Source organism: Emys orbicularis, chromosome 4 (assembly GCF_028017835.1).
Source record: "Emys orbicularis isolate rEmyOrb1 chromosome 4, rEmyOrb1.hap1, whole genome shotgun sequence".
Taxonomy (NCBI): domain Eukaryota; kingdom Metazoa; phylum Chordata; order Testudines; family Emydidae; genus Emys; species Emys orbicularis.
Window position 1 is genome coordinate 87715598 of NC_088686.1, and position 25852 is coordinate 87741449.

The 25852-nt window shown below is 43.3% G+C and overlaps 1 protein-coding gene across 3 annotated transcripts in view; it reads left to right on the forward strand.

Annotated features, from left to right (window-relative positions):
- Positions 1–1664: 1664 nt before the first annotated feature.
- NAV2 (neuron navigator 2) overlaps positions 1665–25852 on the forward strand; it is a 354629-nt gene continuing 330441 nt past the window's right edge. For all 3 annotated transcript variants that reach the window (XM_065404227.1, XM_065404228.1, XM_065404229.1), the window contains exon 1: positions 1665–1922. In XM_065404227.1, the coding sequence (XP_065260299.1) occupies positions 1665–1922 (258 nt within the window). The remainder of the gene's footprint in view (positions 1923–25852) is intronic.

The window sequence follows — 25852 nt, forward strand, 5'->3', positions numbered from 1 at the left end:
TTAGGCTATCTGTTCAAAGAGGCAGTCTGTAGGGATTGTTTTACATACAAATGTTAGGTGGGAAGTGTTGTGGATAGTGGTTAGAACAGGAGGTGGGTTTTATTTTTAATGATGCCAGTTACCCATATGTGACCTGGAGCAAGTTGCTTAGCTCTTCCAGTATCTTGCTGTAAAATGGGACTAATTATCCCTTACAACCTTTGTCAACTGTTGGCCCGATGGCCATCATCTTGGCCTAACTTGCTAGGAATTGATCTGGAGACCTCCAAAGATAAAGCATGAGTTTAAAGTTTAAAGATAAACTTGAGCTAGAGAGCCCAGGCTCCCCAGTTTGGGGCTGTAATAGCTCATGTCCTGTATGTATCAGGGTAGAGCATTACACTTGGAGATCCTTAAATGCAAGGTGCTATACATGTGCAAAGTACTGCTAACAGGTTAAATTAGTAAGCCCTTATTCAGAGAAACTCCTTTACACTTTTCAGGGGGAGTTTTCCTGAATGAGGAGTGAGTAAAAATTGACCGATGATTCAGTCCCATGTGTTTTTATTTGAAAATGCTTTTAAAAAAAAATATGGGTAGGAAACTCTAGTGCATCTTTAACATTAGCCCAGCTCAGCTGCGAGTGCTGCTGCAGAGCTGTTACAGATCCTGCTTTGTACTTGAGCACAGTCACACAGTTCCCTGCCAGTCACAGGAGTTGAAGCCACGCCTCTTTTGCAGCGATATTTTGTTTCTGATTTGAGTTGGGAGGACCAATCAGAGGGCTGCACTGTTTCACTGTACTGTCAGATTGCAACCTTCCCCTACTCCAGCTAATCTCTGTAGCCTTCTTTGGTGTAGGCACAGCAGGCTGCCTCTAACAATATATTAGCAGTAGTGCTGAAGCCTGTGTCAGTGCCGATGTTTAAAATGAGGTGGTGGCTGCTGTCCCTCCTATTTGACAGCTGAATTTTCACTCCGTGTTTCACGATCATCACTGGAAGAGCTAGGAAATTTTGTTGCCACTGGCATTTTTTTTAATTTAAATGTCATCAATGGGCGTTTCTCCTTCTGCTCTAGCATCATTGTCCTGTTCACAGATATTAAGACTAAGAAGCTTGATTCTCTAAGGCTTGTATCCAAGGGCATCAGTCATTAACACACTGAGCTACATCTGCTTCTTGGCTAAGACTGAAGAAAGACATCTTAAGCTGGAAATCCTGCTTGCTCGCCGCTCTCTCTCTCTCTCTATCACACACACTGCATATGCTGCAGCAGGTTCTTTTTTTATTCCAAAAGGCTGCCTCACTTTGGAGATGCAGTGACAAGATAATGAAGTAAAAGTCTCCCATTTCCAAGAAAGAAAATTATAGGAGTCAGCAATCAAAAGGGAAGAACAAGTTAAATAGCAGTAGCAACAGAAGAGGAGTGGAAGGAGGACAGTGGTTGAGAATTAAAATAAAATTAGAGGAAACAGGTGGAAGGCTCACAAGACACTGAGATAATTTAGGCTTAAGTGTCTGTTTCATTCATTCTGTTATTTTCTAAGCAGTTTTTGGAGATTCCTAAGCAGTGCTGTTTTACCATAGCAGCTTCCCAAACCTGCCTTTTCACTCTCCCTGGCTGCTGCTGCTACTACTGTTGCTGCTGCTGACAGAAACGTGTTAGGAAAGCAGAAAGAGAAAATGCCAGCCATCCTGGTGGCCTCCAAAATGAAATCGGGACTACCTAAACCCGTACACAGCGCTGCTCCCATCCTGCATGTCCCGACGGCCAGGACCATCCCGCAACCCTGTTACCTGAAGTTTGGGAACAAGGTGGAGGTGACCAAGCCATCGTATTCCAGCCAGATCCCCCTCAAATCACCTCATGGACATGAGAATGCGGGGGATGGGTTCCCCCCCAGGAAGAGTAACTCTCTAGAAAATGGATTTGACACACAGGTTAGAAAAGTGTGGTGTTTTGGGAGGGGTGTGTGTAGGGAGGTGGTGTTTGGTGGGGGTGTTGCTATTTTTGGTGGTGGCAGGAGGTGATCTTGATTTTTTAGTTGGTGTGGTGGCGGGGTGTTGGTTGTCAGGTGTGCTGTGTATTTGGGGTATGTGATTTGTATTTATGGGGTGTTGACTGTGTGGGTGTGTTCTGTGCTTGTGCTGGTCTCTGGTGGTGGAAGGGCTGCTAGTTGTGGTTGGTGTATTTTGTATATGGGGGAAGTGGTTAGTTGTGTGTGTTGTATTTGGGATTGTGTGTGATGATGGGCAGGTTGACATGTTCTATATTCAACTGCAATGTGTACAGAGAATATATTATCAGTTAGATTGTACCCTTGAATGCAACTGGCTACCTAGGAAATTCATGCTAAATGGAATTTTCCATCTTTAGACTGCAAATACATGTCATCAGAGACAGCACTTCATTTTTAATATGAGGTATTTAGGTTTCACTTGAATGTGCATCTGTGTGGTTCTTTAAATATGTTGCTTTCCACTGTGAGAGAAGAAATGTACGTTCCTCCACTTGTTTTATTTTTGCTAGTGAACTGACGTTTTCGGCATGGATCAGATTGCCTCTCTACTGTTGATGCCCCAATGTGCTTGACAGAAGTGTAAGCAGATAGTATGTTAGAGTACTATGGTGTGAGCAAAGCAGACGGTCTGCTGCAGCAGCAGCAAACTGAACTGATTAACATTATATAGAGGTTGCTGTGTAGGCGTGTGGTGTATTTTGAAAATAGCCCTACATATCATGAACCTCCTCTGCAGGCATTTGAACCTGAGAGAAGGTGGGTGATGCACTGGAAAGGGGTCTTTTTGAATGAATCCTAGCTTTCCCCTCTTTCCCCCAGAACACTGGGTCATCCGTGCTGTCTAGGGATTGCACACTGTGGCCTCATAACCTCTTCTCTTAGCAATAGCATGACTGCTGATTTGGTGCATTTGGCCTCCTGCTCTGCATTTTAGAATATGCTGCATTTTTCTGGCAGACAGGGTGACGTATCAGGCTAGTCAGGCCAGACTAATGTGACTGTACCAGTTCCTGAGGGATTGAAAGCAGAAAAGGGAGACATGCTAGTGGTGTCAGGGAGGTGGCAGCAGACAGACTGACCTTTGCATCACATCATGTTCTTAAGAGAGGAACAAATGCTATTCCTTCTAATCCTTGAGTTTTCCCTTCTAATTCCAAAATGTCAGCAAAATCTCTGCATACACTGCTTGCTATCTCGCTGAGACATGCCTTGGTTCTGTATTTAAGTTTTCATTGCTGCATAAATGTTTATTATTCATTGGTATTGTCTCATTTTAAATAGTAATTTAGTTATAAAGAGACTACTAGAATTGTGGAGTTTTGGGAGGATGTATTTTAACCCATATATAGATGTGAATCACGTTTGTATATCATGATACTGGATTGTGTGTTTTAGCAAGGCAAGAATTTGGCAAAAAAATGTAGGAGTTACTTATTGAGTTTGGGATAATTTCTTGCCACAATCAGTGGGAGAAATCCTAATTTATTAGCAATGCCCATTGACTTATTTGGGTCCAGATCTCAGCAGGTGACTAGCACCCCTTAGGATTGGTCTGGACCATATATGATTACGTATTTTTGGTGTTATGTTAACTGGGTTAAAACTCTGGTAATCACATTTCTTTTATGCTCTGTTTATTGTTCCCACCCTAATTACCTCCATGCCCATGTGGGCATTATGCACAGCTGTTCCCACCCGGGACATTGATCTACACCTAATGAGTTTTTTCCAGACCAATTATATCAGAGCTACTGTTCTCTTCCCCCTCCCCCACTATGAGGGTTTCTCCTGTCAGATGGCAATGGTATTTTCCTCCTAAAAAGCCTGCAGCTGCATCCAGGTATAGGAGACATAGGACGGAAGGGACCTCGAGAGGTCATCTAGTCCAGTCCCCTGCACTCATGGCAGAACTAAGTACTAGAGAGGATGCTGAGCCTAATAGTCCTACACAGATTGATTCTAGAACAGTTCACCCAGGACTAAATATCTCTAGAAGGTTCCCAGAGCCTACTTCTAAGGAGTGAATAGCCATGTCCACAGCAATATTTCTATCTTAGGTACTCATATAGCCCCCACTACCAGAGTATCTGAGCACCTCATCATCTTTGATGTAGTTATCCTCGCAACATACCTGTGAGGTAGGGAAGTGTTACAGATGGGGAGCTGAGACCGAGAGAGAGACTAAGTGATGTGCCCAAGCTCACAGGGGTAGTACATGGCAGAACAGGGAATTGAACCCAGGTCTGGAGTTCTAGGCTGGCACTCTTTTCTAGCAAATTTGGTCAGCGACCTCTGGTCAGGGGCTTTGCCAGTGCACCTCAATCCCAAGCCATTGTCCATGGCTGTTTTAGTGTTGGGCTCCCCTAACTTGACATCTTAGGTCCTGTATGGTACTTTGGAAGATGGCTGCTGAGCCTCTGGCCTAGCTGAAATACTCTTTGTTTTTAATTTGATGATAGTTTCCGCAGTCACAAGCCCTAGGCCTGGGTGCCATGTGACATCCTGTTCACCCTACAATTTGCTACCCTCCTTGACTGCCATGATGACACCTTTCTTGTGGTCTGGGATGGACAGCTTCCCTCTCCTCCTAACCAAGCCTGCTCTTCAATCCGGCCAGAAGGTAGCTCTGAAGGGCTGCAAAAATCAGACTCTTCTCATTGTCACCTTGTGGCATCCTGTAGTGTGCAGTAACCCAGGGAGTGGCAGCCATGACGGCGTTCTTAGATCTTGTCTCAAACATGGCAGAAAAGTGAGCTGGTTGACCCTGTCTGCTGGGTCTTTCGTCATGTCCTGTTTTGTAAATGTTTTTACTGTGTTGTTGCTATTTTCATTGGGCAGAATTTTGGCTGGCTGTGTAAATATGCACTTAACAAACTCCCAGCAGGCAGAGGAAGCATTGGGAGGAGACTGAGTACCCAACTTCTGGCACCTTTGAAACACAGTTGTTGCTCTACAGGTGCTGCACTGGAGGAGCCAGCGTAGGGCATATTGGGATGTGGTCAAGGGGTCTGGAGTGAGGTACATGTATTAATGGCTGCTATGCCCAGCCTTCCTACAGTAAGGAAACAGGTGCAAATTAATGCGGCTTTCGATTCATAAATTCTCACCAGTTTCTCTCTGTCTAGGAATTTATGCTTTTATCGTAGTATCTGAGCTCCTATTTGGAGGATGGTTATGCCTCTTTCTCTGCATTTGGCTCTGTGATTTATTGTGGGGAAGGAGCTCTGTTTATTGTTTAGAGCAGGAAATTAGGAGTCAGAACAACTGGGTTCTAGTCCAGGCTGGTTTCCATGTGTGTCAAGTCACTTGGACGTTAATAATATTGGATGCTTCCATTTTTGAGTGCGTAACCTTAGATATTTAGAACTTGATTTTCAGAGGACCTGTGCAGTCATTGCTCCCGCTGACATTAAGTGGAGTTTGGGGGTCACAAAAATTCTGAAAATCAATCCCAAGTCATCATCAAGATGGGAACACTGAAAATCAATGGCCACTTCTGATTATTTTGACTTTGTCTTTCTCCCTAATCTGTAAAATGGGGATAACACCTATATTCCAGGCATGTTTTATGCCTTAATTAGTACCATATAAGTGAAATGTAGTAGTTAAAATGTAGTAGTTAGGCCAAGAAGTAGTTAAAATCTGTGTAATTTTTATAAAAGCAATTTTAGTGCATTTTAGAGGCACTTGCTAAAGAAAGATCCAAAACTCTTAGCTTCAAGTTCCAGTGCTAGACTGAAACCTCAAATTGATTAATCACTATAATGTCATTGCTGTTGTATTTTCACTGATTTGTGCATTCCATTCATTCTTTTCAGAGTAGCAGCCGTGTTAGTCTGTATCTGCAAAAAGAACAGGAGTACTTGTGGCACCTTAGAGACTAACAAATTTATTTGAGCATAAGCTTTTGTGGGCTACAGCCATTACACAGATTGAATCTATTTCCCCGTGTTACGTATCCTCACACCTTCTTGTCAAACTGTCTGAAATGGGTCATCTTGATTATCACTACAAAAGTTATTTTTCTCCTGCTGATAATTGCTCATCTTAATTATTTAGCCTCTTAGAGTTGGTAGAGCAACTCCCACCTTTTCATGTTCTCTGTATGTGTATATATATCTCCTTACTATATGTTCCATTCTATGCATTCGATGAAGTGGGCTGTAGCCCACGAAAGCTTATGCTCAAATAAATTGGTTAGTCTCTAAGGTGCCACAAGCACTCCTGTTCATTCTTTTGTGTTTAATTCCCCTGTATGGTGAACAGTGGCTACCTCCTTGTGAAGTAATACTTACATTGTCTGATTTGTAAATACCTACCAATAAATTATACCCATATTTAGAGAGCAGTTTTGGAAATATTTAACTTTGTTTCCACAGAAACTTCCATCTAACAGATAACAAGATAGGGATCTGTCCTTTACTAAATGGGATTCACTAGTTATTTTGTAAAAAGTCATTTGCATTTTGAAGAATTATTAAATTTGTACTCATTTCTTAAGACAAAAATCACTGTTGACTACAATTCTTCCGGGGAGGAGAGTGTTTTAGGGATTCAATAATGAAACCATCAAGAAGATAATATTGCCTCAAGAATACAACCAGTTGCAACCCTGCTCTATTATGTTAAAATTATAAATCTTGCCTTAACCATAAAAGACGATTATGGATTTAATTAGTGCTTTTTTTTTTTTTTTTGCTATTGTGTAATCGTCTCTAGCTTCTTGCTCTTAACTCTGTGGGGAGAACACAGAGAGTGGTTATCTGCTAGTATCTGAGAACATTCGTAGTTCAGACATTGTTTATTATTATGTTTTTATTAATTTTATCAAAGACACTTTATAGTGCCAAATCTCACTCTCACTGATTGTAAAACTTGATAGGGGGAAAGATGAAAAAGCATGTTGCTGAGAAATTAAACTCCCCTACACGCACAAGAGCAGCAGCTATCCTAGCTCTAGGATTTGCTCTTTCTACAGGATGGCTCTGTAGTGACACAGTGGAAATACAGAGCATATCTACATGCACCTGGACTATGGGCGTGTAAAATATAGTGTGCACTGGCGTGCTGCTCCGTAACGGCTCTGTGTAGTCCCTGGGAGCGCAAGCTAAATGGTACCTAGTTTGGGTTAACGTTGGCCTGTTTTCAGTGTGGCACTGCAGAGCCATCTTGTAGGAGGGGGAGAAGTTAAGCAGAGTCTAGTCCCAATTGTGACCTCAGATATGCACATACAGGTCCCACTGACACCAGCTAAAGTTGCCTGGGGGTACCTGGGGGTAGAATTGGGCCTCAGATATCGCCAGAGCTATGCTGAGAATTATAACCAGTAATACTGGTAACACAGACATAAAGGAGGCAAACTTATAATGGCTTTTGATTTGTAAGAAGCAAAAGTAAGGAACTTTTTATCATGTATAAAATGGAGAAAAAATGGTAGGAAAGAAATAATATTTTCAAACTTTTATTAGGGAAGTTGCAACTATCGGTGGAGGAAAAAAACCCAAGAAATAAGTGGCCCCAATCCAGCCAAATACTTAAGCCCATGCTTAACTTGGAGGAGCATAGATTTTGGTGGGACTCCTCATATGATTAAAATTAAGCATGTGCTTAAGTACTTTCCTGAATCATAGACAATGCCTGTACCTGTCAACATTATAATTATAACTTTCTTTTTGAGAGATTCCCACTAACACCTGTCATGAGGAAATTCAAACAGAAGTCTTCAGCTATGCCGTAGCCAAACTGTGCCCTATAATTGTTTGATAACAGTTTTGATAGCACTTTAATAGCTGCATATTAATGAGTGCCAAATTACAATGAGATTCCTCAGGAATTGTTACCACATAGAAATGGGAAAAAAAAAGTATTCATGCTTTGTTTTATAGTGATCATTAAAGAGAATATAAGGGGCTGTCATGTTCCTCAAGCATTTGTACTGAAGACAAAAGATTTACAATGAAAACTCATGCTTTTGGGGGGGGGGGGGGGTTATTTATTTATTTTTTAAAGACCATGAAGCACCACTTGTTCTCAGTGTCCAGTTCAGTTTTCACTCACTGTTAGTTCTCTATCTAGTCCATTATAGGTTAGATGGTGAACAAGCAGGCACTCATCATGACTATCCTTCTGATAACAGGATAATTGGGGCACTCCTTCACAATGCCAGTAAATTAGCACCTGGTCACCATAAATACAGTCTTTCAGAAGTTCACTGCCCTCCGTGCAAAAACATCCAGGGTAGGATTTTCAGAAGTCCTCAATGTTGGCCTCTCTCTGCTCCCATTGAAGTCAATGGGAATTTGACCCTTGACTGTACTGAGAGAAGAGTTAGGCCTATGCTGACTGTTTTTGAAAATCCTTCCTTTAAGCTAAATATTCTTCCTATTTTCCATTTTCTAGCTGTGTATGGTACTTCTGTGTCCTCCATTACTGGAATATCTGAGCACCTTGCAATCTTTAATGTATTTATCCTCACAACATTCCTGTCAGGTAGTGTAGTACTATTATTCCCATTGTATAGATGGGGAACTGAGGCAAAGAGAGACCAAATGACTTGCTCAAGGTCACACAGGAAGGCTGTGGCAGACCAGATAATTGAATCCAGTCCTTTAGAGTCTCTGTATAGCACCCTGACCACTGGACTCTTATTTTGCTTTCTGGTATTTGCTTATCATATTCTCCCTTTGTATTCTGACTATGCCCTTCAGGCTTCAGCCCTTGAAACTTCTGTTTTCCCATGAAACAAAATTTCTCCAATGAGTACAGCCCCACTTTTGTTGCCCCTAATTTTTTAAATAATTGTTATGGCCCACCACTTTAACCCTCTTGTTGTTCTTTCTGTATAACAGTGTTTAAACTGGACACCACAGTCCATCTGTGCTCTAACCAGTAATGAGTTAATTGTGGAGAATAATTTCTTCCTTCTTCTTACTCTGTTCCTCTGTTTTTATAAAAAGGGTGACCCGATTTTATAGGGACAGTCCCGATATTTGAGACTTTTTCTTATATAGAAGCCTATTACCCCCCCCCCCCCACCCTCTGTCACGATTTTTCACACTTGCTGTCTGGTCACCCTAGTTTTTACATCTTAGTATTCTGTTTTCCTTTCAAGCTGCAGTGGGATATTTATCTGACAGCTTTAGGGATTTCCTTTCTAGCATGCCTGCACATCTCCCTTTTAATGTATGGTTTTTGTTTTCTTTAATTCTTTTAGACTCCAGACTTTCTGATTTAGGCTCACATGCACTGAAAAACGTCAGCTATTTCTCCACATATGCCTCAAACCTTTCTGACTCTTTATGGGTTTAATTCCATTCCACTATTAGCTGCTCGTACTCCGAGAGAGATTCCACATCTAGTCTGGTAGTACTCAGAGAGATGTATATATGTATATACAGAGTGAGAGTGCAGAGGTAGTGAAATTGAGAGAGAACGAGCATTCTGCGTGTGCCAGAAGATTGGCCTGACTAGCACTTCACCCTCCATGAGTATTCTTAGCAACATAAAACCATGCCAGCCCAGATGATGGAGACTGTCATAAAGTAATTTTCTCTGCACCGATTCAAAATGCTGTTGTGAAAAAATTAACAATATGAAATGTAAAAGATATCACGATGGTGGACACTGTAGATCGGGGTGGGCAAACTATGGCGCAGGGGCCGCATCCGGCCCTTCAGACATTTTAATCCAGCCCTCATGCTCCCGCCATGGAGCGGGGTCGGGGGCTTGCCCCGCTCCCCATGTGCTGTGGTTCCACGCAGCTCCCAGAAGCAGCAGCATGTCTTCCCTCTGGCTCCTATGCGTAGGGGCAGACGGGGCTCTGCACGCTGCCGCCACCCCAAGTGCTGCCCCCGCAGCTCCCATTGGCCGTGAACCATTGCCTGCGGACGGGGCAGTGCGCAGAGCCACCTGGCCGCGCCTCTGCGTAGAAGCCAGAAGGGGGACATGCCGCTGCTTCCAGGAGCTGCTTGAGGTAAGTGCCACCCAGAGCCTGAACCTCTCGCCCCCTCCCGTGCCCCAACCTTCTGCCCGAGTTCTGATCCCCCTCCCACCCTCTGAACCCTTTGGTCCCAACCCACACCCCCAGCCAGAGCCATCACCCCCTCCCGCACCCCAACCCCCAATTTCGTGAGCATTCATGGCCCACCATACAATTTCCATACCCAGATGTGGCCCATGGGTCAAAAAGTTTGCCCACCCCTGCTGTAGATGCAGGGAGGGAAAAGGAGGCTGTAGGAGAAGAAGGGATAGCCGGATTTCTGTTCATTTCCACTGTCAGATACCTCTAAGACTGCACCTGCAAATATTAAAGACTATTACCTCCAGATGCATTTTCTGGAAAATTGGAACTATTTACCTGAAACCTTACTGTCATCAAATTGGGCGGGGGGGGGGGGGGAGGTTTGGATAAATAGGGCCTGGACCTTTGTCTGTTTTCCCCTGGACACCAAGGTAACAGGCATCTAAAAGAGATGGAGTGAGCCCCAAAACATTCTTTCCAATAGAAGTTTGCAAAACCCCAACCACTCCATTTTTGGTGATCTCGGTGTACAGAGGGACAAAAGTACAAACATTTATTACCTCCCCCCAGTTTTGTTGAGGGGGCGAGGAAGGATTTAGTTAAATGGGACCCAAATCCAAACCACACCTGTTTTTTGCTTTGGAAAACCGAATCCTGAGTGAGGATGTTTTGCAAAACTGGGGTTGCTTTTACTGATATCTGCTTTCCAGTGATCAGTGCTTTGAGAATCATTGTCCATGCCATAATCTTGGTTCCAAGATTGTTAATTCAGAGGTGAGATGATGTCTCATTTTTGTCACTATAGATTTTTAATGGTCTTTGCCTATAGATCCTTTTCACCTTTTCCTATCAAAGGAGACAATAATTGATATCAATAATTAATTTCTTATTAATTTTCCTGAACCTGTAACACAAAATCAGTACTTTGAGAGACCTTAAGAAGATCCAGTTTTGAATAGTCTGACTGATGGGCCTTGAATGATACATGACTTTTTCCATTCATCATTTCAGTTTCTGCCTATTCCAGATTTTGGGCCAAATTCTGGACTATAACGGTGGTGTAAATCAAGGGACACTCCCACTGAAGTCAATGTCCTGAAGGCCTTGCTCTGCTTTCATTTATATCAGTGACTTTAGTGGAGGTACTCTGGATTTATACTCTGGTAAGTGAGAGTAGAATTTGGTCTTTAAATTGAGTTTCTTTCATTGGGGCGAACTGCAGAAACACAGTGTGACTCGGATTTGTTCCCAAGAGATTTTTACCTGGCTAAAAATACACTGGTAAAATATTATTTTTAGAAAATTTTATATTTGAAGCATATAAATTGCCAGGCTCCATGTGTATTATTAGTCATGAACTGTTGGTACATTTTGTAACAGGGAGCTGCTGGTTTTCCATTCACCAAGTACTGGCATTCAGTCAAACACTTGTCACTTATTTGCAAGCCTCTAATTTTATCTGAAAATTGTTCTTTGTGAAATAGTTTGTAGAAACATTTGAAGTTTCTATAGTTATGCAAAGAATGGGCATGGAAATAATTGCTAAAACATAGTAAATAAAACATTTAAACAAATTGATAAAACAGGCTGCTTTATATTTAAATCAGCCTCAGATCCCAGTTCTTGCAATGGTTACACCATCTTATTTTTTCCCCTTGAAAGTATTTTTAGGTGTTGACCATGGATTATTTTTCATCCTATACTTGGCTTATTTTAGAACTGGAAGCAGCATGTGGGAAAACAATAAATGAGAAGAAAAATATCTAGTTTTCAGATCTCAAAAATATTGATACCTTGTTAAACTGCCTTTACTAGTTTTTTGTCTCTGTGTTGGTACCATTTTGGATTGTGATCTCATAAGTCTTCGTTTCCTCCTAGACCTTCTCTTATATCCTACACTGGCTAGAGTAGCCTCCTTATTCCTGAGTGTCAAGCAACCTCTCTCTCCCCCGCTTCAAATCTGTCCTTATGTACCCTTCTTTTCATTAGTCCTCCACTGCTATGATTCCATCTGCTCCTATCTTCCTGTCTTGTACTTTGTATCACATCCATCCTTTTATACTTTAGGCAGCACACATCAGGGACTTTGTTTGGTTATGTGTTTTGACAAGTGCCATACACACATGTGGTACTGTGTAAGTATTGAATAGCAGTTTGGCAGTAGATAGAGTCAAGGCATGGCAGAAGGCGCATGGATAAGCTATCAGCTAGAAAAAAGAACTCATTGACTCCTTCCCAGGAGTTGGTTTGCTTTTGAGTTTACTTTAATATTCAAATAGGCAGGGTAACTGTCAGATTAAAAAGACTAATATTGGGGACTACTTTTCAGCTTTATTAAGAACCTAGTGAGTCTTAATTTGGTAATAATGCTTGGGAGGAAATATAGCCAGTGCTGTGAATCATGAGACTTAGTGCAATGGGTTCATAAATCCCTCCGTCCTTAATTTGGAATCAGTAGTCCTTCCAGTCCCAAGAGTACTCAATCCAATTAGTCCTTCCTTCGGAAACAAGGAGGGAATGGTGTTAGAGATGTTTCACTTGACACCCCCAAACCACACACTGGATAGTGATACTGCAGATGCAATTTTGACAGTGAGGCGTACCTTGGAGGCTCCAGAGAATTGGGCCCTAAAGTGTAGATCCAATGGCAATCAACACAGACAAGGCCAGAACAGTGTGGCTCGCTTTTCTTCACTACAGGAGTCTGGCCAGGCATATTCAGACAGAAAGTATCTCTATGGCAGTGGGTATAAACAGTCAGGGAGGTACCTAAAACTGCTGCATGGCTTTGGAAGCAGTTGTTCACTTTGCTTGGACTTTGTGGGTTACAATGTGTTTGGAGGAGGGAAGGGTACAAGGGGAACCCCCTTGGTCTTCCCATATCCACCCTCTTTTTCTCCTAATAGATGGCCAAGTGTTGTAACTTGGCAGTAATTACATTTTCAGAATTGGGTAAGAAGAAAATCTCCTATCATGAACAGCTGAGGACATAATTTCCCTGTTTTGGGGGCAAGAGGAAGTGGGAGAAGATAAGTTTGTGGTGTTCAGTTTCTTCAGAATCCATGTAGCATATAATCTTCATGTATTTGATTCTTCTTCTTTATGTACTTTCCCTCAGACTGAGAGGTATTTGGGGGCAGTGAAAAGGATGACAGTGGTATCTCAACTGAAAATACTTTTTTTACTCTACAAGAGAAGAGGGGAGACTTCAATGGAGACATCTAGTTTTCCACTTAAATAAAGCAGTGGTCAGAAATTGCCTTGTGTTTTATTCTATACACCATCTACTAGTTCCCATTGATTATAATGAACTTGTTGATAAAACAGCACTGATTAACTTTGGGATCCATGTTGAACTAGATCAGGGGTTCTCAAACTTCATTGCACCGCAACCCCCTTCTGACAACAAACATTACTACACAACCCCAGGAAGGGGGACCGAAACCTGAGCCCTGCCACCCTGGGTGGGGAGCCAAAGCCGAAGCCCAAGGGCTTCAGCCCTGGGCAGGGGGCCTGTAGCCTGAGCCCCATCATCCAGGGTGGTGCAACTCAGGCTTTGACCCAGGCCCCAGCAAGTCTAACACCAGCCATGGTAACCCTATTAAAACGGGGTCGCAACCCACTTTGGGGCCTTGACCCACAGTTTGAGAACAGCTGAACTAGACTGATTAATAGCATATGATGGCAAAAGTAGACTTCTAAGCCAAATTTCCCTTGTTTACCCCCAAAGCAAAGGACATTTGGAAATTGATGGCCTGTTCATTGGTATCGAGACTTCATAGCCGTGTGTATTACTAGAAATTACTATTAGAGCTGTAATGAGATGCAAAGTTACATTTTCTTACAGAAACTTCATTACAAAGTTGCTGGTGCTCTAAATGTGTGTCCCCAAAGTGAAGAAGTTCAGAACAGGCTTAGGGAACACATTTACAAATTGAAAAAGATCAGTGCACAATTTTGATTGCAGCTGGCTAACTTAATTGTCAGTGGAGCAATCCATTGAGGCAAATTTGATCAAGGCATAAAGTCCTCCTTATTCAAGAAGATCATGTAAACATCTTAGTCTGATTTCAAAACTAGTTTTAAAGAGAACACACTTGTGATGAAATCAAACAACCACTTCACCATTTGAGGCCAGTTGAGGGAATATTTTAGTGGTGGGTTTGTTTGTTTTGCTCGAGGACTAATCAAGAATTAGTCAGGTTTTCAGGATGCGTTTACACATACTGGTCTTTTCTGTGACTTTGTTGGGATTGATTACTTTGAACAAAAGTGAAGATGTATTTATCCTCATATTTTCAGCTTTGCCACTTTACTCCTCTCCAAACTGCTTTGGAATGCACCAGCTCCAGGGTCTTGGACATATTGTCCAGTCTAAAAAAACAAACCCTGCCAAAAACTGACTGTTAAAAATCTGGCAAAAAGGTATGTTTCCTCTAGTTCAGAGAACAGAGTGGAGAGTTAGCATCCTATTGCTAAGCAACGGGCTAGCAGGGGAGTTCTAATGAACTTGCTTTAATTTACAAAATCAAACCATTTTTTGCTTTTTTAAGAGGGGAAAAGGAGCTGTTGCCTAGGATTTCATTTCCAAGCAATCCGATACAAACTCTCCTCTCTCTTCTCTAAAACAGGGCAGACTTTATGTTCTGTTGGCTTTCTAGGAGGTGATAGCTTTTTGGCCCTTCGACTGTATGGCTTTTAACCTCGTGGCATAGTGATCTTTGGGGATTCAACCATTTGACCCCAAACCAATGAGACCAGTAGTACTGAGAGACTCTGCTCTTGTTTGCCATAGAGCAGACCTTTTTACAATCTTCCCGCAGACAGGAACCTTTCTTGCACTCAGGAGAAGAGACAGACTCTCCCTGTGACTGCTTTTCTGAATAGCTCAGTGATGGGAAGGAAATGCAAAATTGAAAGGAAATGGGAACAAGCTCATTAGTTTGACCCATGCCTACAGTATCTTTGTGTAAAAAGACAGACATTCCATTTTGTGGGAGTGCACCTTTGAGCACATCCCCTCACACCGAGTCTAGACAAATTGTCTGTCAATGCAAGAATACTTGCTATAGACAGAGCGTTACGCTGCACTGTGGCTATAGCCGCAGATCATTGCTGCTGCTGCTGTAGCAGCTTGAATTCTTTCTGATCTGTGACCAGGAGAACTTGGCACATCGTCATGTGCTTAGTCATTCCAGTGGAGGTGTGCAAAGGAAGAATGGCCAGCTGCATTACTTGTCAGCACCATCTGCTGGCCTGTCTACAGATTTTCAGTAGTGAAACCCCAGTGTCTCTCCCAAGAAGGCAGGGACATTCTAAAACTAGGAATGTCTCAGAAGTTTCCAAACTGGAGAAGGAAGAGGGTCTCCCTTCTCCAAAGTTGTTAGTAGGAAAACGAGAGAGAATGATTCAACTTGCCCCAGGGGGCTGGAATCTGGGTCTACCTGTTCTTATCTCACTCTTACAGCTAAGGTTATATAAGAGGTTCAGAGGAAGAAAACCTGAATGAAGTGTTTGAGCAATAGCAGCTTTTCCTAATTGACCACTGGAGTGAAAAAGTGGGGAATAGTGAAGGAGACTTCCTTTAGACTGAAGAAAAGTTGGTAGTGGGTAGGGAGAACGAAGGCCACTCAGCACAATGACTGTTACTCGCTCTCCATTCTGTTTCTTCAATGATTCTATTTTGAATGGTTAGATTTGCTGTGTTCTCTTAGGAGACCGGGTGATCCTGTCGTTGACATTGGACTGGGGTAATGGAGATCTGGGTTCATTTCCCTGCTCTCACACAGACTTCCCATGTGACCTTGGAGAAGTCACCTACTTTGTGTCTGTTTCCACATCTGGAAAATGCAGATAATAGGGAAGAATTATCTCACAGGAGTGTTTGAGGTTAAATCATTAATGTCTGTCAGACTTTCAGATACTAAAGTGATGGAGTATGTAAGTACCAAGAGAGTTCCTTTCCCTCTAGTTCATCAGCGGAAGGTTGCATTGTACTTACTATAACGATCAGTGAATGTTATTCTACCCATATACATGACCTCTGAGAGCCCCAGTTTGTGGTGCCTGTGGCTTGGTTTTTCAATCAGTCAAGTTAGCTAGATCAGCTGTTTTTTGTTTTTAACATAAGTGCTCTCAGATTCACCTGGTGAAGCAAGTTTGTGGCTGCCATAGACTCTTAAACCAGGTTCAAAAGAATCTGAAATAAAAAAAGCAAATCTACAAAGGCCCAAAATATATTTTGGCAAATCAGCCACTCTATTGTATAGTTTGAGGTTTGGGATGAAGCTTAATCTTTTGGCCACAACATATAAGATTTAACCCTCACTCCTGCCTTCTGGATTCTGTGGGATTCCACGGAGGAAGAATTTACACTGAACTGTGGAATGAAAGGGGGAAAATCACTGTAATTTTCAGATGAAACACAAAAGGCTGCAGAGAAATACCCGTTGATATTGGGCATCATAATTGTGACAACACCAACTTCTGCCAGCTCAGTGTTGCTGTGTCATCATTTAAGAGCTGGCTGAGTGACCGATCCAATTTATATTTATTCCAAAGCGTTAAGGAGGGACAAGTTTGAAAGTCCAGTGTCCCCGTGAGTAATAATTTGATTTTAAATAAGTTTGCCCTGGTTCTTAGCAACTTACATAAATGTATTTTCAAAAGCAACCCCCTCTCCTGCCAGATTTCAGCCAAAAGAGCAGTAGTGGGGGGTGGTGGTGGTGAAGGAAGTGCCCTTTAAATCAGAATTGTAAATGTTGTTTCAATACTTCTCCCCAACTGCAGTTGTCGTCCTGCCTCCTTTTTCAACAGTGGCTGAGGTGGCAGATGTGGTTTGGTCAGTGCCTCACATCATTGTAAGAGTGCTGTTAAATGCTAGCCTGAAATGGTAACTAGGCTAACTCACCTGTTTAATTTAGAGCTGCAGGTGTACACTTAACTCCTTCAGGAGAATACTTCACAATACTCAGCAAGATTGTATTCCCTGGAGTGGCACTCTGCATTTTTTTTTTTTTAACTATTTGTCCACTCTCTCCACAGTTGCCTAGAGAATTTGAAGAAATTATTATTTATACCATGCCACAGTTGTGCATTGTGCTTTACAGCGATGTCCAGGGCTGGTGCAACCATTTAGGCAATCTAGGTGGTCGCCTAGGGCGCTAGGATTTGGGGGGCGCCATTTTCTTCGGCAGCGACCACGGCGGCCGGATCTTAGGCCGCCCCGGTCGCCGCTGGCATTTAGGCGCAGGGAGCTGGGGCAATGGAGCACGGGGAGGGCCACCTGCAGCAAGGGGGGGCGGCACGCAGGGGAACTCCCCGCCCCAGCTCACCCCTGCCCCGCCTCCTCCCCGAGCACGCCATGGCTGCTTCACTTCTCCCGCCTCCCAGGCTTGCGGCGCCTAAGCTGATTGGCGCCGCAAGCCTGGGAGGCGGGAGAAGTGAAGCAGCCACGGCGTGCTCGGGGAGGAGGCGGGGCAGGGGTGAGCTGGGGCGGGGGGGGTGCCTCAGGGTGGGAGGTGCGGAGCTGCCGCGGGGGGGGGGCACCTCAGGGCGGAGGGGGGGAGCTGCTGCAGGGGGGAGGGGTGCCTCAGGGCGGGGGCTCGGGGATGGGGGGGGTGCGCAAGGTGGATGTTTCGCCTACGGCGCGAAACATCCTTCCACTGGCCCTGGCGATGTCCCTGCTTCAAAAATCTTAGTCTAAAGGGTTGATACTGCAAAATGGTGAATATCAGCTGTGAGGTCCTGAGCATCATTCAATTCCTACTGACCTTGCAGGTTCAGACCCTAAATAATGAAGGATGGTCAGATTAGTGGGAGGGAGGACAGGTGTACAGTCCTGGATTACATGGATTACTGTATATACTCTGGATCCAACAGTTAAATTTCAAGGCTGATGGTGAGTAATTCCATGGCTCTTGGCATTCTGCAGCCAGTAATGGAACATTATGATGGCATGAAGAGCTGAAGGAATTTCTACTTTGCCCTGAATAATTAACAAGAATTCAATGAGAGTATGGTGGCAACATAATCTTTTAATAACCAACCTCTTTGAAACAGATTTAGTCACAGACAGATTCTGCTTGGGAGGAGATGACTGTGACAAACATATTCTCATGATATTTGAAGCCCCTTAGAACTAGTTATATTTTATTTCAGAATTCTCTCATCTTTCTTTCAGCAGTTGGCCCATATGTGTGCCACAGAATTCAGGATATCCCTTGAACACATCTTCTTAAGATTTTTCTGCAATGAAGATTGACCTTTACTGAGGCCAAAGCTTAGCCAAGGCAGCTACAGTGAAGCTTTCTCTTCCTAGTGAAGTCTTTTATTATGTTGCACAATGAATGAGGCATGCAACTGAGTTTCTTCATGGAACAAGATTTTAAGTTTTCAGTTAAAAGAGCCTCATTAAATCCAAATAAACTTCATTCAAGCTAGGGAAGAAACAGCATTATTTGTGTTCTTTTTAAGTAAGCAAGCCTTCCTATACTGGATCTGAATTATAGGCATTTTTATTACACACTTAAACCTTTGTGTTAGAAGATCTGCATAATTATGTCAATGCTGATTTTAGTGCATCATTGTGAAATACGTGTCTCAGCAACAGAAAGGAGAATTCTCCCGCATGAAGACTGATTATTGTCGTTTTTTGTCCTGAGAATGAAATGTCTAGGAAGATGACTTGCTATGATCTTCCTTCATGAATGAAGGCAAGATAAATTGCCCTTTGTGGACGAGACAGTCTGTCATTTAGTCTTACCTTGTGCATGCACGAGTAAATTACCTGATGGTCATTAATGTGCATGCATGCTGTGGAAGATGTGAGGCTGATTTAATGAAATTATGTCCTTTTTCTGTACTGTCAGATTATTTAGTGTCCCGGGCAATGCATTTCCAATGCAGCTCACTTAAAACCTTGCAAATTTTCTGATGTAGAAAACAAAAAGATTTTGGAGATTTAGAAAGGAAATCACTAAATTATTCCCAGAGGCAGTAAGCACATGTAAGCAGAATTTAGCTGTCCTTTAAACAGATAAAAACTATTTGGTGAAACATTATAGTAGGTAATTCTATAGATCAGGTGGAATTGTTTGGTGGTTTTATTATTTGAATAAATCTATGTTAGGCCACTGAAAACGCATTACACTTTTGTCCTATGGCAGATTTGACCCTAGGTTTCTAGAAAGGAGATAGACTTCATGGGTCCTTTCCATCTATAAAGTCTGAGAGATGTGATAGGCTAGTAAGTGCATTAACTCACCGTACCACTGGGATGTTCTGTCAATAACATTCTTTTATGTTGAGGAAAAAAAGTTTAATTTTATTTTGTGAAAGACCCTTTCCTCATAAATCTAAAATTTCCAGGGATCCAGTCTTCGCTTTTTGATCTCCAGCTCTTAGCTTTTTATTTCTATTGCCCACCAGAAATTTGTAACTCACCATTTTTAGGAACAAATTACACCTTGGCTTCTGTTTTTTGTCTGGGAGGTCAGACAAACCAATCCGACCATGCCTGCCCTCCAAGCTCCTTCACAGTGAGTGTACTAAGAATCGTGCTGATGACATGCTCGTCTTGTGTTTTTACGAACTTCAGGTTCCTGAGGTTTAGAGAGGAGGGATGATCCAATGGGTTAGGGCACTAGCCTGAGACTCAGGAGACCCTGGTTGAATCCCCTCCTCCACCATGGACATCCCATGTGACTTTGGGCAAATCACTTGATTTCTCAGTGCCACAGTTCCCCACCTGTAACTTCCCTACCTTGCAGGGGTGTTGAGGGTAAATACATTAAAGCTTGTGAGGTGCTCAGATACTATGGTAATGGGGGCTATATAAGTATGATGGATGGATGCATGTCTCTCAAGGCTTCATTCCCCAGTGTGGTATGCTGTCTCCATAGCATCAGTTTTGCCTTAAGGTAATATTTGAATCAAAACAAAGGGGTTTTGTTTTAAAATCCTGTTCCACCAACGATTTATGGATTTTTAATAAAGTGCATGGAGATACAAGGTATATAATCACTTCTCTGCTGTATGGGGGAAAAGGTTCCCTGCTTTAAACAGAACAGATACTATTATTTTTGGCCTTATCTCCTGAGAACAACAATGCATCCTTTAATGCTAAAAATAATTTGAAGAAAAGATAAGAATCAAAGGACCCGGACGTGCAATTTCAAACAGTAATGAGAAGCTTGTGGGCTGGGGGTTACCATCTGCACTCCACTTTGATGCCATCTGCCCACAAGGAGAATATCACAATAGGGGAAAATAGCAGGATGTCCTGCAGTTATCAACCCACACAACCACCAGTTACACATGAAGACCTTCTGAGATTGGTAATGAAATCCAAACCTTTGATAACATCGCTCTGAAAGGGAGAGAAGGGCTGGGATGAAAAAAGCAGATCTTTGAAATTTTGGAAGATGGGGAGGCTTGTGGAGGGGGTTGGGAAGGCTCAAAAATTGCCACATGAATTCTTTGGTTGATCACATTAAGGGAAACATTGTATAAGTAGACGATTAATTTATACCAAGTAACAGCAAATACTGGAAACCGAATGTGAAGGCTGAAATTATGTTAATGTATGCAGCTCCCACTGCTACAGTGGTTTAAAAATAGCTTCATTTCTAGAAAACTGGTGCTACTGTATATCTGTCTGTATGCTGCAGGCTGACTTTGTGTTTAGCTTTTGCCAATTTTAACCAATTGAACACTGAGTGAAACCCCTATTATATGAGCTTTTTTTGTGTACGGGTCCAAGAGGTATTCTGCCACGTATGATTTCTATTGAAAAGGCTGACAGTTGAGTAAGAACACAAACAAATTAGTGGCTGCTGTGAGTAGCCTGCAATGCTGTGCTTGAGGCTGAATACCAGAGAAATTGTTAAAGTTTAAAAAAAAAATCAGGTTTCTTCGGGTCAGGTTTAGTTTTGCAGAACTTGACACCCACCACTCGAATGCATAGTCCTCTGGAGCATATACCCTCGGTGGGGTATTTGACTTGTGTTCTGCTACAGTTCAAAGTCATTTTCTGCATTTATGGAGGTAGGAACAAGAAGAGAAAAAATACCTCGGTTAGTCTTGTGATTAAAATCAATTTTCAGCTTGTCTGTCAGATCTAAGCTGAATTTCCAATGTTTATGGATGTAAATCTTAAGTTGAATAACATACGTATCTCAATTGGAGTCAGTGGGTGAAAGTGTTATTCTAATAAACTGTTAGGTGGGAAGCATAGTGATCATGATAAATGAAGGACTGTCAAAAAACATTGGTACAGCATATTTTGAATGATTACGAAAAATATAACTGTGAAGCATAGTAAAAATGAAGTATTTTAGTAGAATCATCCTAGTATTCCTTTAATAATGCTATACATTTCTTTGGCACCTTGCATTTGATGATCTCCAGGTGCTTCACAAAGGTTCATTAATGAAAGGTAAGGTAGGTAGCGGGTGTTACAAAATAGGTACAAGAAGAAAATCATGGTTTGTGATTGGCTAAAAGCAACCGTGTGACTAGTCATTAGTAGGCTGTTTACCTTCTCAATCAGTAATACTAAAGTCTAAATAAATATTAACCAGTCAGATAACATATGCAAATAATACATTCTGACTGGATGTGGTGAGTTCCATTAAAATTATTATTCTTGTCATGGACAGAATGGCTAAGGGTCTAAACAGGTTAGAGTAGCTTAGATTCTAGGTTACCACATGTTCAATCCTTCATCCACCTAAAGAGATGTATTGAATTCTTGTGCCATCTGCTGCATGTGGGTTTTTCAAAATACAGCTCAAAAAGTAGGGTCCTGTCTGCTTGCCATGGATGCTAACAACCGTGGCACTTTTGATAAGAGTAGGAGTTTGGCTCATCATATTTGGCCAAACATCATTTTCGCCCCACTCTTCTGTAGCCTTGTGTGTGCCAGTTGGCTGATGCCCTCCATATCAAAGAGAGGTGCATTCCAGGAGACTTGCTTAGGGAACCTCATGAATGAAGAATGCTGTATACAGTAAATATGAAATATTACTGCTTTATTAATAAATATTAGGTCATAGTCTAGTTGCTTACAAAAACCCACACAGACACAAGTGGCGGGCTCTTTTCAGAAAAGGGCCAGGACTGGCAGTAGTGATGGCGAACTAGTCCATTTATCAAGTATTCCAGTATTATAGATCATGCTGAAGACCATTTTCAGCATTCTGTGATAGACTTGTACAGGGTCTGCCTACAAAATGTCTAGCAGTAGCTAATCCTGTTGTCGTTCTTCCAGAGCTTGCTCATGACCATTCCATGTTAGGTGTGCACGTGGTGTGCACCGTTGCCGGAGATTTTTCCCTTAGTGGTATCCATTGGGCTGGCTCTAGCACCCTCTGGAGCTGCGTGCTTAAGCCCTACAAAAGGAAAGGGAGAGGTTATAAACGGTGCCAACCACTCCCATCCACCTCAGCTTCCCAGTCGGCATCTCAGAGATACTCTGGTGGGCCCAAGCAGACCTTTTGAAAGTGCACCTGAGGGCACTATACCAGTCACCGTTTCAGATCCGCTGCCCCTTTTATTTTTGGACCATCTATCGTTCTTCAGCCCAGCATGATCGTTCAGAACATCGGACCATTGGGTCCTGAGTACAGTGACAGTCGGATATACCGTTCGGTTTTTATCCACCCCTCCCTCGCATCCCTGTCCCTCTTCAGGGACCCTTCTCATGAGCAACTCCTTATCCAGAAGGTGCAATCCCTCCTACATATGGGGGCTGTGGAGGAGGTTCCTTAAGACTTGGGATGGAAGGGATTTTGCTTCCAGTATTTCCTAATCCCAGAGACCAAAGGGGGGCCTCCAGTCCATTTTGGATCTGCATCACATCAACAGATATCTCAAAAAGCTGAGGTTCTGCGCCTCCATCATTCCCTCCCTGGATCCAGGAAACTGGTATGCTGCCCTGGACTTAAAGGATGCATACTTTCACATTTCTATCTTCCATGGCCACAGAAGATTTCTCAGGTTTATAGTGGGTCAATGCCTTTACCAGTTCACCATGCTTCCCTCTGGCCTATTGGTGCCCCTTCAGTTTTTGTTAAATGTATGGCAGTCATAGCAGACTTCCTCAGATGGCGAGGCGTAGAAGTTTACCCATATCTTGACGACTGGCTGATCAAAGGTCAGTCACAGGCTCTAGTACAGAATATCATCAGCACAGTCCGAGTGCTGGTCTTGCTGATAAATGAGCTGAAGTCAACTCTAGTCCCAGTTCAGAGAATAGAATTTATTGGGGCAATGCTCAACTCAAGCCAGGACCTTCTTGCCAGAAGCCCAGTTCCAGATCATGTCAGACCTGATACCCAACATCATGGCTCAACCAATCACAACAGCTCAGGTTTGCCTCAAGATACTGGGGCACATGGCGGCATCTACTTATGTGGTTCAGTCAGCACACAAGGCTGCACCTCAGGCCCCTCCAGATACGGCGAGCATCAGTTTAATCTCTGAGCAGACACCACTTGGACTCAGTGCTCATGGTCCTTCCACTGGTCCTTGCCTCCCTGGACTGGTGGAAAGACCTGAGATCGTTAATGATGGAGGTTCCCTTTGTTACCCCTCGACCGTCAGTAGCCTTAGTCTCAGATACGTCAGATCTAGGGTGGGGTGTCCACCTCAACAACCTCAGGGCCTCTGGCCCCAAGAAGAACTCTCCCTGCACATTAACTTCAGGGAGCTCAGGGTGGTATGCTTACCATGTCAAGTGTTCCTTCCCCAGATTTCAGGCGAAGTGGTGCAGGTCCTGACAGACACTGCTGCATCCATGTTTTACATCAATAAGCAGGGAGGAGCTCGATCTTTGACATTGTGTCAGGAGGCCATCCATCTGTGGGACTTCTGCGCGAAGCATTCCATTTATCTTGAGGCATCACATCTCTCATGAGCTTGGAATGTACTGGAGGATCACCTCAACAAATCCTTTTTCTCTCGCCGGGAGTGGTCTCTTCACCCAGAGGTCACCAGATTCATCTTCCAAAGGTGGGGGCCTCCTAAAGTGGACCTGTTAACTTTGAGGCAGAACAGGAAATGCCATCAGTTTTGTTAGCTGCACAGATACAACCCGGGCTCCATCTCCGATGCTTTCCTGATCCTATGGATGGACCTCCTTCTTTATACCTTTCCCCCGATCCCCTTGGTTTACAGGGGCCTCCTAAAAATCAAATGGGAAAAGGTGAAAGTTATTCTGATAGCTCCGGAGGGGGCCATGCCAGCATTGGTTTTGCATTCTCCTGGATCTCTCTGTGACAACTCCACTCTCACTCCCACTCCCACTCTGTCTGGATCTGATTTCACAAGACCACGGCCAGTTGCTTCACTTGAATCTCACCTCCCTGCATCTAACTGCATGGCTGAACCCTGAAGAACAGGCCTGCTCGGAACAGGTTCGGCAGATCATGCTAGACAGTAGAAAGCCTTCCACCAGGGCTGCTGACTTGGCCAAGTAGAAACATTTATCTTTTAGGGCTTCCAAACATGTTCTCTCTCCATCTCCATCTTCCCTTCATTCTAGCTTGGACTATTTGCTCCACTTTAAGCAGTAGGGCCTGGTTGTCTTGGCCACTAAATGCATTTTAATAGACATCTCAGCCTTCCACCCTCCAGTGAATGGCAGGTCAAGTGTTCTCCCACAAGATGATAGTACGATTTTTCAAGGGGATGGATAGGCTCTATCCTCAGGTCTTAAACCTGGTTCTGTCAAGACTCATGGGTCCCCCCTTTGAGCTGTTACCATCATGCCCTCTGCTACTTCTCTCTTGGAACGTCGCCTCCTGGTGGTGATCACCTCTGGCAGAAGGGTCTTGGAAATCAAGGCCCTTGCGTCAGAACCACCTTACATGGTGTTCTTTAAGGACAAGGTCCAACTGCGACCCCCATCTGGCCTTCCTTCCAAAGGTGGCGTCACAATTCCATAACAACCAAGCCATTTTCTTACCAGTCTTCTTCCTGAAACCTCACAGGCACTCTGGGGAATGGTGGCTTCACTCCTTGGACATTAGGCGTGTCCTTCCTTCTTATATTGAGAGGGACTAAACCCTTCTGCAAGTCCACGCAACTCTTCGTAGCAATAGTGGAAAGGATCAGAGGGCTTCCTGTGTCAGGTAAATATCCTGACTCCGGTCATCTTAACCACTCACTCCACAAGAACCCAGGGTTCGTCAGCAGCAGAGCTGCAACCTGGTCATTGGTGCATACCTTTGCTTCCCACTACGCCATTACCCAACATGCCCTAGACGACATCAGTTTCAGAAGAGCAGTGTTGCAATCAGCATGTCCATGAACTCTGAGCCCACCTCCTGGGGTACTGCTTGTGAGTCACCTGACATGGAATGGACATAAGCAAGCATTTCAAGAAATAAGTTACTAATCTTTCGTAACTGTTGTTTTTTGAGATACGTTGCTCATGTCCATTCTGTGACCCACCCTCCTCCCCATGTGTCAGAGTTAACTGATAAGAAGGACCTGAGAGGGTGCGGGGCCAGTTGGGCCCCTTATACTGGTGCATAAGCGCGTGGCTCCAGAGGGCTCCTGGCCCAACAGATACCACTGATGGGAAAATCTCCAGCAATGGTGCCCATGGCGTGCACATACCTACCGTGGAATGGACATGAGCAACACATCTTAAAGAATAACAGTTATGAAAGATTAGTAACCATTTTGTTCTTCACTTTCCTGAACTGAAAAAAGTAAAAGGAAAAAAATGGATTGTTACATATAGATATAAAAAGGCTATAGGTAGATAGAATGTGCTTAGGGTGCTGTCTCTCCTCTATACATTGGTTGGTTTGTGCTGATCT